This window comes from Euleptes europaea, chromosome 6 (assembly GCF_029931775.1).
Source record: "Euleptes europaea isolate rEulEur1 chromosome 6, rEulEur1.hap1, whole genome shotgun sequence".
NCBI classification, from domain to species: domain Eukaryota; kingdom Metazoa; phylum Chordata; class Lepidosauria; order Squamata; family Sphaerodactylidae; genus Euleptes; species Euleptes europaea.
Window position 1 is genome coordinate 1662806 of NC_079317.1, and position 12706 is coordinate 1675511.

The 12706-nt window shown below is 51.6% G+C and overlaps 1 protein-coding gene across 1 annotated transcript; it reads right to left on the reverse strand.

The window, feature by feature from the left end:
* Nucleotides 1-408: 408 nt before the first annotated feature.
* On the reverse strand, nucleotides 409-12029 carry KLHL28 (kelch like family member 28). Its single transcript, XM_056851445.1, has 5 exons — nucleotides 12019-12029; nucleotides 8376-9274; nucleotides 4902-5345; nucleotides 1366-1574; nucleotides 409-689 (listed from the first exon to the last, which is right to left on the reverse strand). Exons 2-5 carry the CDS (start codon nucleotides 9272-9274, stop codon nucleotides 526-528), a joined length of 1716 nt encoding a protein of 571 aa, XP_056707423.1. The 5' UTR covers nucleotides 12019-12029; the 3' UTR covers nucleotides 409-525.
* Nucleotides 12030-12706: the final 677 nt, after the last annotated feature.

Sequence of the window (12706 nt, forward strand, 5' to 3'; positions counted from 1 at the left end):
AATGGACTATGGCGTTGATTATTTACAAACCTTGAGTTGAAGAAAAAAAGGCAGCCCTTTTAGTTAAGTGTTTGTAAAAAAATTGTGAAGCCACGAGGGTCTCTCAATGCAAAGATGCAGCCAGACCTACTATCCAAAAGACAGTCTGCTTGTGGGGTTAACTCAAAAGACCCCCTCGTCTTCAGCAAGGATAACTAAGTCAGTCACCTAGGAGGAGGCAGAGGTCCCGATCCTCCAAGAGAGGGAGTGTCTACGGCTCGGTCAGGCGATGGAGTGCTTCTCTTATCTACGACCTTGCGTGACCTAGCTCCCTGGTAGAAGCACAGCTCCGTTCTCGCTCTTATCCCCCACCCCACCCCAAGCTTTTTTTGCAACCAATAACCACCAGAACCCTTCTCAGTGGGGGGCCAACTGTCTGCATTTCAAGCAAGCCTTCCGCCCTTTCTCCCAACTCCTGGAAAGGCGGCTTCTGGTCTCCGTGCGGCCGGCATCTCCCTGCCAGTTGCGTCCACCGACGAGGCCTCTTCAAAGGGCGGTCAAGCCAAAATTGCACCGGCAGTGCATCATGCCGGCCGTGTCCAGCCAGGCGTCCGAGATGGGGTCGTACTTCTGAACAGTATTCAGGTAGGAGGATCCCGAGTGGCCCCCGACAACATACAGGTAGGTGTCAATGACAGCGGCACCAACTCCTACGGGGGGGGGGGGCAGGGAGGGGGAGGGGAGACACAATCGGCATTGTTTGAGAGAGGTATTCACAGAAAAAGATTGTAAAAACACATGTAGACAAATGATGAGAAAGTTAATCCTGTGTCAGTATGCAAGCCCCATTGCGTCCAATGGGACTAATCTGGAAGTGTATACATAACCAAGCCCTGACTTGAGATGGCCCGAACTGGCCCGACCTCGTCAGCACTCAGAAGCTAAGTGCGGTTGGCCCAGGTTGGTACTTGGATGGGGAACCACCCAGGAAGTCCAGGGTTGCTACATGGAGGAAGGCAACGGCAAACCACCCCTGAACGCCAAATTTGTTTGCCCTGACCTGGATGGCCCAGGTTAGAAGAAGAAGAGTTGGTTTTTATTTGCCAACTTTCTCTACCACTTAAGGCAGAATCACACTGGCTCTGGGAGAGGGGTCAGGGATGCTCCAGATCCTAGTGTTGGGTCCCTGTGATCAAAAGTAATCCTTGTTGAGGATTCCTCTATCCATTATTCCCGGGGTGTTCTGTTCTTCTGTGCTGTTCACATTCTCTTTTGGTAGAGAAAGTAGGCACAGAAAAAACAACTCTTCTTCTTTTTCCCTCCCCTGAACAACATTCATTGAAAAAATACGGGCAACCTGCAGCATCTCTTGGGATTTCATCCTACCTGTCCTGGGTTCCTTCATCGGCCGGCAGATCGTCCACTGGTTTTGGTGAGGGTCGTATCTCTCAATGCTGGACAAGTGAGAAACGCCGTTGTGTCCACCAACTACGAAAATGAAGCCCAGCGTAACCCCGACGCCAAAGTTTATTCGCTTATCAGCCATCGGCGCAACCGTCTCCCATGAGTCCTTGCCGGGATCGTATCGCTCCACGCTGCAGATGGGGACAAGCGGCAGGTTTAACAGCTCCGATTCTGTGCTGAATTAATACCTCAAGGGGCCTTCCCAACACCAGTGCTATAGGAGAGTTATTTATTCAAAGCATTTTATTAGCCACCTTTCTATCTTAAGGGACTCAAGGTGGATTATAATGTAAATTAAACAATGCTAAAAAAATGCACAGAAGGCCACAACTTAAAAAAATCACCGTTAGGACTGCCAATCATAGAATCATAAGAGTTGGAAGGGACCACCAGGGTCATCTAGTCCAACCCCCTGCACAATGCAGGAAATTCACAACTACCTCCCCCCCCACACCCCAGTGACCCCTACTCCATGCCCAGAAGATGGCCAAGATGCCCTCCCCTCTCATCATCTGCCTGTCACAGAATCAGCATTACTGACAGATGGCCATCTAGCCTCCGCTTAAAAACCTCCAGGGAAGGAACACTTACCACCTCCTGAGGAAGCCTATAGAAAAAACAACTCTTCTTTTTCTTCCCTCCCCTGAACAACATTAATTGGAGGGGCCATGGCTCAGTAGCAGAGCATCTGCTTGGCATGCAGAAGGTCCCAGGTTCAATCCCCGGCATCTCCAGTTAAAGGGACCAGGCAGGTCGGTGATGTGAAAGATTTTTCTTCGCCTGAGACCCTGGAGAGCTGCTGCCAGTCTGAGTTGACAATACTGACTTTGATGGACCCAGGGTCTGGTTCAGTATAAGGCAGCTTCACGTGTTCATGTGTCAAGGCTGTTCCACTGAGGAACCGCTCTAACCGTTAGAAAGTTCTTCCTAATGTCTAGACGGAAACTCTTTTGATTTAATTTCAATCTATTGGTTCTGGTCCAACAAAAACAAAAACACAGTCCTAAACAAAACCGTCTTCAACCGCCTCCTAAAAATTGAAAGTCAGGGAGAGCCAGGCACACCTTCCTGGGGGGGGGGGGTCCTTCCATAACTGTGGGGCCGCCACCGAAAAGGGACCTTTCTCATGTAACCTCCACACAAACGTCTTGGGCCGATGGCACAATCACAAAGGGCCTCTCCCTGTGATCTTAATACTGCCCTTGAGATATTTTGATAGCACAGGAAAGCTCTGCGTATGACAAAAAGGATCTATCAACCTTCTGAAGACGGGCTCTCCCTGAGCCCACAAGGGAGCAAAACCTGTAAATTAACTAGTCGTAAAGGGCCCCATGGCACAGAGTGGTAAGCTGCAGTCAAAAGCTCTGCTTACGACCTGAGTTTGATCTCAAAGGAAGTTGGTTTCAGGTAGCCGGCTCAAGGTTGACTCAGCCTTCCATTCTTCCGAGGTCGGTAAAATGAGTACCCAGCTTGCTGGGGGTAAAGGGAAGATGACAGGGGAAGGCACTGGCAAACCACCCCGTAAACAGAGTCTGCCTAGTAAACGTTGGGATGTGACGTCACCCCACAGGTCAGGAATGACCTGGTGCTTGCACAGGGGACCATTACTTTACTTAAAGGGCTCTTGAGACAGAAGAGGAGAAGAGGAAGTGGGATCTAGCCGACGATATGCGCTGCCAGCCAAGAAGTTACACCCCTTCATGGGCGTCTTTTCCTAAGCATCTGGACAGTGAAAAGCTGTGTCTGCAACGACACTCCTGCACACTAGGAGTCCAAGAGATGTTATCCAAATAGAGGGACAATGTGGTTGACAAGTTGATCTCCACATTCTGCCTTATCTCAACCAAACAGAACCACTCAAGTGTGCGCGATCAGGATCTTGGGGTACAGGTGGACAGTAAGCTAAATAGGAGCAGCCAGTGTGATGAAGCGGCAAAAGAGGCTAATGTGATCTTGGGGTGCATCAACAGAGGAGTAACATCCAAATCGCAAGGTGTCATAGTTCTGCTGTACGCTGCCTTGGTCAGGCCGCACCTGGAGTATTGTGTGCAGTTCTGGGGACTTCTCTTCAAAAAGGACGTGGACAGAATGGAGCGGGTCCAAAGCATCCCCCTCCCCCCCGGGCAACAGTTCAGAATTCAAAAGATGTTTTATTTACTGGTTTTACTGAATTGTTAAACTTAGCGCCAACGCTTGCTGGAAGACTTCAAGGGTTGAGACAAAAATTTAATAAAAAGGAAAACCACAGTTGCCAAAGGTGGACCCGTAGACTAGTTCGCTACAGTCTGGGCACAAAACCCAAAGGCTGGCGATACAGACATTTCAGTGAAGGCATTTCCTCTTCCACTACAGCCCATCTGCCCCCACCCTCGGACTTGAATTCTGGGAAGTCATCTTGCTTGTGGGCCTCCTAGAGGCACCTGTTTGGCCACTGTGTGAACAGACTGCTGGACTTGATGGGCCTTGGTCTGATCCAGCGGGGCCTTTCTGATGTTCTTAAGCCCCTCTCGCATGAGCTGCTGTGCCCAGAGCCCTTCTTTCAAGCAAATCATAAACCCAAAAAGGCTGTGCTCTCAGCCTTCTAAAATGGCCCCCAGCCGACAAGCACAGGTGCCGCTTTGTCCGGGCCTCCAATTAGCGGCATCGAGCTGATTTATGGCATTGTTGACGCGTAGCTCTTGTCCCTCAAGACTTACGTTGCAAAAACAGACAGAGCTCTACAGCAGATTTGATCTGAGAAGCGTCAGGAACTCCTCGTGCAAATTCTCCAGAACGAGAATTAACAAGGCTCCTGGGAGTAACTACCAACTGTTTGGCAGAGGCCTTTGCCAATCTGAGCACACACACCCCTGGCAGGCACGGGGCTTGTCTCTTCTTCTAAGCTTCAGTGACACCCCCCCCCCGCCACACTCACACTCATAAGAACATAAGAAAGGCCCTGCTGGGTCAGACCCAGGCCCATCAAGTCCAGCAGCCTATTCACACTGCGGCCAACCAGGTGCCTCTAGGAAGTCCCCAAACAAGTCGATCGCAGCAGCATTATCCTGCCTGTGCTCCACAGCACCTCATAGGCATGCTCCTCTGATCCTGGACAGAATAGTTATGCATCAAAAGAACATGAGAAAAGCCCTGCTGGATCCGACCCAGGCCCACCAAGACCAGCAGTCTGTTCACACAGTGGCCAACCAGGGGCCTCTAGGAAGCCCCCAAACAAGACGACTGCAGCAGCACCATCCTGCCTGTGTTCCACAGCACCTAAGATAACAGGCATGCTCCTCTGATACTGGAGAGAATAGGTCTGCATCATGACTAGTATCCATTTTAACTAATAGCCATGAATACCCCTCTCCTTGATGAACATGTCCACTCCCCTCTTAAAGCCTTCCAAGTTGGCAGCCGTCACCACATCCTGGGGCAGGGAGTTCCAAAATTTAACTATGCGTCGTGTGAACACTCACCTGTTCATATGAGCGGGGCCATAGCCGCCGATGGCGTAGATCATGCCGTCCAGCACCGCCGCTGCGAAACAGCTCCTGGTTTTGCTCATGGGTGCGACGGGCTGCCACTCCTTCACCTTCGGGATGTACTTCTCCACCGACTGCAGGTAGGACTGCCCATCGTAGCCCCCCAAGGCGTAGATTTCTCGCGCCAGCACTGCCACGCCCAGGGTGCTCCTGCCCTCGTTCATGCTCTCCAGAGAGGCCCAGGTGTTCGTGTCCGGGTCCCAGCATTCCACGGATCGCTCGTGCTTGTTATAGTCCACGCCTTGACACGTGGGGGCAGCGATCCCTCCCATCACGTAAATCTTCTGGTCGAGGACGCAGATCCCGAATTCGTAGCGAGGGATGCGGAGAGGAGCCAGGCCTATCCAGGAGTCGTTCTGAGGAAAGTACATCTCCACACTAGGGGGGGAGAAGAACAACAGGAAAAAGAAGAAGAGTTGGTTTTTACATGCCGACTTTTCTTCACCAATTAAGGGAGACGCCGACCGGCTTACAATCACCTTCCCTTCCCGTCCCCACAACAGACACCCTGTGAGGTAGGTGGGGCTAAGAGAGCTCTAAGAGATCTGTGACTAGCCGAAGGTCACCCAGCTGGCTTCATGTGTAGGAGTGGGGAAACGAATCCAGTTCACCAGATTAGCCTCCACCACTCGTGTGGAGGAGTGGGGAATCAAACCCGCTTCTCCAGATCAGATTCCACCGCTCCAAGCTATTGCTCTTAACCACTACACCAGCAGACTCTCGTTTTCACGACACGCACAAGACCACCGCACAGAGAGGCTGGAGTGGGAACTCTCCGGCCTCTCAGACTCCTGCTGCAAAGATCTCCCCTAGACCGTCACTTCCACTTAAGTCAACAGCCTTAGAACAGTGTGAATCTGCTTAGGTTTGCACTGTTACGACTCCTCCTAAACTCAGGAGAGAAATAAGCAACATCTATGCCCCGTGGTAAGTCCAAGTTCTGCTCACGACCTGAATTCGATCTCAAAGGAAGTTGGTTTCAGGTAGTCAGCTCAAGGTTGACTCAGCTTCCATCCTTCCGAGGTCGGTAAAATGAGTACCCAGCTTGCTGGGGGTAAAGCTTAGACGACGGGGGAAGGCACTGGCAAACGACCCCGCAAACAAAGTCTGCCTAGAAAATGTCGGGATGTGACGTCACCCCAAGGGTCAAGAATGACCCAGTGCTTGCACAGGGGACCTTTACCTTTTTATATGCCAGGCAGAGGGCCTGCAACCTTTCAGAGCCTGTGGGCACTTTTGGAATTCTGACACAGGCTGGTGGGCACAACCACGCAATGGCTACCACAGAAGCCAACCACTCAGCTAGAGGAAGTCCAAGGGAAGGGGAGAAGAGGGGCAATTTTAAGAATGCAGAGAAAGGGGAGTAACAGATGGAAAATAGCCAACATTGGTGGCAGCTGCTGCCGAAGCAAAACCATTTTAATCTGCACCGCCAACCAGATCTCCAACAGCCTATCAGAAGCTGCGCTGGGCAAGAGCCCTGCCTGGCCCCGCCCACTTCCTGCAAACACCTGGTGGGCGCCAGGTAAGGTGTTAGCGAACACCACGGCGCCCACAAGCGCCACGTTGGAGACCCCGATCTATGCCATAATCAGCATGCTGAAATTTCAAGGTGACTTTGCTATAACGTTTGCCAGATTGCTCAATGGGAACCATGAGGGCTGAAGTAAGGAAAATGATCCCACATCAGGCGAAACCTTTTGCGACCCATTCGGATGCAGCCAATGCAGAACCTGCCCCCTTTATGGATCAGAAGAACGTTCCAAGATCCATCTTTGAGCAAATTATCTGTTAGATAAATAAACTTTTTAAAGACCTCAGTAGATTACAAGCTTGTTCCCAAAGATCACAAACAAACAAAAACACTCTAGACCATTTTGCAGGGCTGCGTGGGGCCCTCCTGTTCCTGCTTTTTCCCTCTCCCCCATCTCCCCGTCACCATCTGGCTCAGTACCTTCTGTCTGTCTCCCCCTCCAGCAGCTCTTTTTTTTATAATCATCAGGCACCATTTAGGTAACTATACAATCCCAAATTCCAACTGAACTTTCTTTTTTGCAATGATTGTGCAGATATCAGTTTTATTTTTTGGGGGAGGGGTTTACAGTACCACTGTAAAATTTTCAGATTGTTCTGTAAACTTGGGTGTGTGTGTCCCCGCCCAGCATGCAGAAGCCCTCCCCCTTGTCCCCATTGTGCAGACTTTTTGGTCTGCTTGGTTTGTGGGGGGGAGTCACCCATGGGAATCTAACATATGGAAAGTCCGTTAACTGCTCTGTTTGGTAGCCCTTTCCCCGCCTCACACCTTTCGTGACCTACTGGGTCCAGGCTGTGGCCGACCACTGAACGCTGCTGGTCAAGTGTCCACTCTGTCGCAGGCAACTGGGCATGAAGGTGAGGGAGGCAAGACAATTAGCAAGACAATGTGTCTGTCTATCACTGCTCATACAGCTGAAGCCTTGAGCAGAAAATAAAGGAATAAAAATGCCTTACTTAGTGTTATTCTTTTGATATTTAATTGTTGTCCCTACAAATTTTGCCAGAGTAATAGAATTATTTGTATCTGATAGTGGCCACATCACCTGTACCCTAGTACTGCCAGATTAAGAAGAGTTGGTTTTTATATGCCGACTTTCTCTTCCACTTAAGGGAGACTCAAACCGGCTTACAGTAACCTTCCCTTCCCCTCCCCACAACAGACACCCTGTGAAGTAGATGAGGCTGAGAGAGCTCTAAGAGAGCTGTGACTAGCCCAAGGTCACCCAGCTGGCCTTATGTGTAGGAGTGGGGAAACCAACCTATTTCCCCAGAACAGAGTCCGCCGCTCATGTGGAGGAGTGGGGAATCAAACCCGGTTCTCCATATTAGCGTCCACCGCTCCAAATCATCGCTCTTAACGTTGGCTCATTGGACATTTCCATATTTTTAAATAAAGGAGTAATTAAAGTAATTAAAGTAGCCCTCAGCTCATTAAATATAGGACACTCCATGATTGTGTGTTCGATAGTTTCAACTTTGTCACATGAGCATCTACATGTTCTGTTTGAGCAGGGCAGTTTTTAAAGTATCCGCCCTCCAAAACCACAGAAAGAAGGGCATTCATTCTTGAACACACGAACATATGCAGCTGCCTTATACTGAATCAGACGCCTGGTCCACCCAAGTCAGTACTGTCTACTCAGACTGGCAGTAGCTCTCCAAGGTCTCAGGCTGAGAGGTCTTTCACATCACCGACTTGCCTAGTCCCTTTAACTGGAGATGCCAGGGATTGAACCTGGGACCTTCTACATGCCAAGCAGATGCTCCACTACTGAGCCACGGCCCCTCCCCAAAGTTCTTGCCAAAGTAAAAGCTCTTCTGAGCTTTGGTATTGTCAGGCGAGAAGAGTATCTGCCTGTCGCTATTCCTCACCTTTCCAAGCAAGCAAAGAGTCCAGCTTTCCCTCCCACGGCGCAGAGTACTTTAGGAGGACAACGCGGGCGAGTGGTTAGCACCGTCTGGTAAGACAGCCGGTGTTCAGGCATGAAGTGGTACTTCAGGGCTTCGTTCAGCAGGTGCTTGCAGGTGTGGTCGTCGCGGATGAGGTGGTTGGCTTCATAGAGCCGCGTGAGGAACTTCACGCTGAGCAGTGGCAGGCGCACGCAATGCAGGAGCTGCGCCAGGTACTTCTGGCGCTCCTGCACGTCGTACTTGATCCAGGACTCCAGGGCGTAGAAGACCGTCTCCTCCGTGACCACGTTCAGGCAGTCGTTGGAGACGATCTCGTCCAGCTCTGAATGCGTCAGCTCAAAGAACTCCTCCGTCTGGCAAACGTCTTCAAAGTTCTGGCAAATGTATTTGTTGGCAGCCAAGTAGAGGTCGTGGCAGCCGTACGTCTCTGCGAAGCGAGAGATCCCGATGCAGTTCCCAGGATCCAGCTGGCTTTCCAGGAAGGTGCAGCACTCCTTCAGTACCAGCTTGATCTGGAGGAGGTTGGCCGCGGGCAAGAGAGACTCCACGGTGTCCTGCGAGATGAAGACGGTCCCCGTGTAAGCGTACTCCACGATGGCCTGCAGGGCGGCCTCGGCGATGCACTGGAACTCCACCTCGGAGTTCTCTTTCTCGGACAGGTTGCCGCTGAACATGGCCTTGAAGTAGGGGCTGATGCTGGCCAGCACCACCTTGTGGGCGTGGATCTTGACGTCCCCGACGCGCAGGATGACGTCGCAGAGCTCATGGTGCTGCCGGAGAAGGTTGAGGCCCTGCAGGAGCTGCTCCGAATGCAAGGGGGCTAAATTGGCAATCATATAGGTGGGGGATGGCTGGTCCATCTAAGACAGAGGAAAGCACATTTTTACAAGCGTTCAGCGGAGCCTGCAGCTCAAACGTACCCCAGCCACATGTGCAAGCCAGCCATGGGGAGGGACTGTGGCCAAGTGGCAGTGCATTTGCTTGGCATGCAGAAGGTCCCAGGTTCAATCCCTGGCAGCATCTCCAGTTAAAAGGACCAGGCATTAGGTGATGTGAAAGACCTCTGCCCAAGACCATGGAGAGCCGCTGCTGGTCTGAATGGGAAATAATGAGGTCGACAGACCAACTGTCTGATTCAGTATAAGGCAGCCTTGTGTGTGTTCATGCTAACCTACAGTATGGCGGAACAAGGAGAGGAATTTTCCTTTCCAAGCTTTGGCACAACCCATCACTCAACAGTCATTTCTGGGCCTTTGCCCGCGGGCTCCTGGGATCCCTGCCATCTATGCACCTGCTGTCTGCCTGCATTCCTTCTCCAGCCTGACTTGGATCAACTCTGCACAAGAAACTGCCCTATACTCAATAAAATTCTTGGTCCATCAAGGTCAATATTGTCTGCTCAGACTGCCAGCGGCTCTCCAGGGTCTCAGGCTGAGAGGTCTTTCACATCACCTACTTGCCTAGTCCCTTTAACTCAGGGGTGGGGAACGTCAGGCCCGGGGGCCGTATAAGGCCCTCGAAATCGTTTGGTCTGGCCCTTCATGGGTCCTGGTAGATCTCTAGCTCAGAAGGATGCTTCCCTGCCTGAATCTCTTAGGCCCAGCTGGGGACACCAGAGCTCAAAAGCGAGTCACTCTATGTGGCAGACACTCGGAGCCGTCTCCGGTCGTGCCTCTTGGCTAAATGTTTGACCAAATATAGCAAGCTAATTTTTAAGTTGATAATTTTGTATGGCCCCCGAATGATATTATAAATATCCAAATGGCCCTTGGCAGAAAAAAGGTTCCCCACCCCTGCTTTAACTGGAGACGCCGGGGGTTAAACCTGGGACCTTCTGCATGCCAAGCCGATGCTCTACCACCGAGCTACGGCCCCTTTCCATGGCTCTCCAGGGTCTCAGGCAGAGGTCTTTCCCATCACCTACTTGCCTGGTCCCTTTAACTGGAGATTCCGGGGTGGAACCTGGGACCTTCTGCCTGCCAAACAGATGCTCCAGCACTGAGCCACGGCCCCTCCCCAAAAACACATGAAGCTGTCTCATACTGAATCAGACCCTCGGTCCATCAAGGTAAGTATTGTCTACTCAGACCGGCAGCAGTTCTCCAGGGTTTCAGGCAGAGGTCTTTCACATCACCTACTTGCCTGGTCCTTTTAACTGGAGATGCCGGGGATGGAACCTGGGACCTTCTGCCTGCCAAGCAGATGCTCCAGCACTGAGCCACAGCTCCTCCCCAACGGGGCTTGGTGCCAAGCCTTGCCTTTGGACTGATGGCTGCATGCTGCTTCCATATGAACATGCTTTTTAGATGCTGCTAGGCCGTCATGGGAAGTGAGAGAGAAGCAGGAAACAGCTAGGCAGAGAAGACGAAAAAGGGGAACACTCCACTTCCTGGGACCTTTTTAGCGCCTGCTGCATACAGAAATGAGAAACAACTGAGGTGAAAGAGTGTGCCTATTACACTACCTAGGAGCCCCGTGGCGCAGAGTGGTAAGCTGCAGGACTGCAGTCCAAGCTCTGCTCACGACCTGAGTTCGATCCCGACGGAAGTCGGTTTCAGGTAGCCGGCTCAAGGTTGACTTAGCCTTCCATCCTTCCGAGGTCGGTGAAATGAGGACCCAGCTTGCTGGGGGTAAAGGGAAGATGACTGGGGAAGACGACTGGCAAACCACCCCGCAAACAAAGTCTGTCTTGGAAACGTCGGGATGTGACGTCACCCCATGGGTCAGGAATGACCCGGTGCTTGCACAGGGGACCTTTACCTATTACACTACCTGGTCCTTTTCAAACTGGACATGCCAGGGATTGAACATGGGACTTGCCACATGCCAGACAAATGCTCTACCACTGAGCCATGGCTTTTCCCCTAAATGCAGCTGAACACATGAAGCTGCCTTTACACTGAATTAAACTATTAAAATATTAAAAGCCATTAAAATATTCACATCAATTACAAGATAAAATTAAAAGATACTGTATCCAAAACTATGGAATGTGTAATCCTTAAATAAATAAGCCAAAACTCTCAGATTAACCTACCGTTTACTGACCAGTCCCTTTAACTCAGTGGTTCCCAACCTTTTTTGGGCCATGCCCCACTTAAGCATCTCTAAAATCCTGATCCCCCCCCAACCCCGTGACACGGTCACCAGCTAACCGCCGTGTTCACTCTGATTTTAATTTTAAAAATGTGTGTGTCGCAATATATATTTATATACTGTATACGAGGCCCCTAGAACCGTGAGAAATGCAAAAAAAATTCACGGTTAATAACTCATTCTCGCATTGCCCCCCCCTTAAAAATCAAATTCCTCCCCCCCCCCCGTGGGGCGTGTGCCCCACATTGGGAACCTTTAACTGGAGAGGCCGGGGATTGAACCCTGGGACCTTCTGCATGCCAAGAGCAGCAGCTCTACCGCATGCCAAGAGCAGCCGCTGCTCCAGCAACACGCGCGCGCACACCCGCCCCGCAAGGTGGGGCTGGACCCAAGGGTCCAGCCCCACCTTGCGGGGCGGGTGTGTGCGCGCGTGTTGCTGGAGCAGCGGCTGCTCTTGGGGTGGGGGGGGCGGCTTTCTCCCGCTGGGAAACCACGGAAAGAAGCTCACCGGAGTCGCGGGCCCGGGGCCCGAGGGGACGGGGCGGGGCGGGCGGCGTGGCGGGAACCTCCGCAGGCTCCTCGCAGGCACCACAACGGAAGTCGCGTCGGGACGCGCGCCACTTCCGGCCAGGACCGGCCTCGCCCTCGTCGCGGGCTTCTCAGAGGTTCCGGCCGAGGGGGTGCGGGAAGTCCCGGATGTTCATCGGACACGCCCGCTCTCAGAGAGGACTACACGCCCCGGCATGCTTCGCCCAGGCCACGTGACACCCCCTCCTCCCCCGCCCCTCCCTCGTCCGGTCCCTCTTCAAAGTTCCATCCTGGGAAGGTGCACAGGGAGCTTCTGAGGGACCCGGATGTTCATCTCATAAACAAACAAACAAATAAAAAGTGTGTATGAGTGGATATATGTGTGTCTGTATGTATATAAGACAGTCATGCTAGGAAAAGTTCCATCCTGGGAAGGTGCAGAGGGAGCTTCTGAGGGACCCGGATGTTCATCTCATAAACAAACCAATAAATAAAGAGTGTGTATGAGTATGTATGTATATATGTGTGTCTGTATGTATATAAGACAGTCATGCTAGGAAAAGTTCCATCCTGGGAAGGTGCACAGGGAGCTTCTGAGGGACCCGGATGTTCATCTCATAAACAAACAAATAAATAAATAGTGTGTATGAGTATGTCTGTGTGGATAT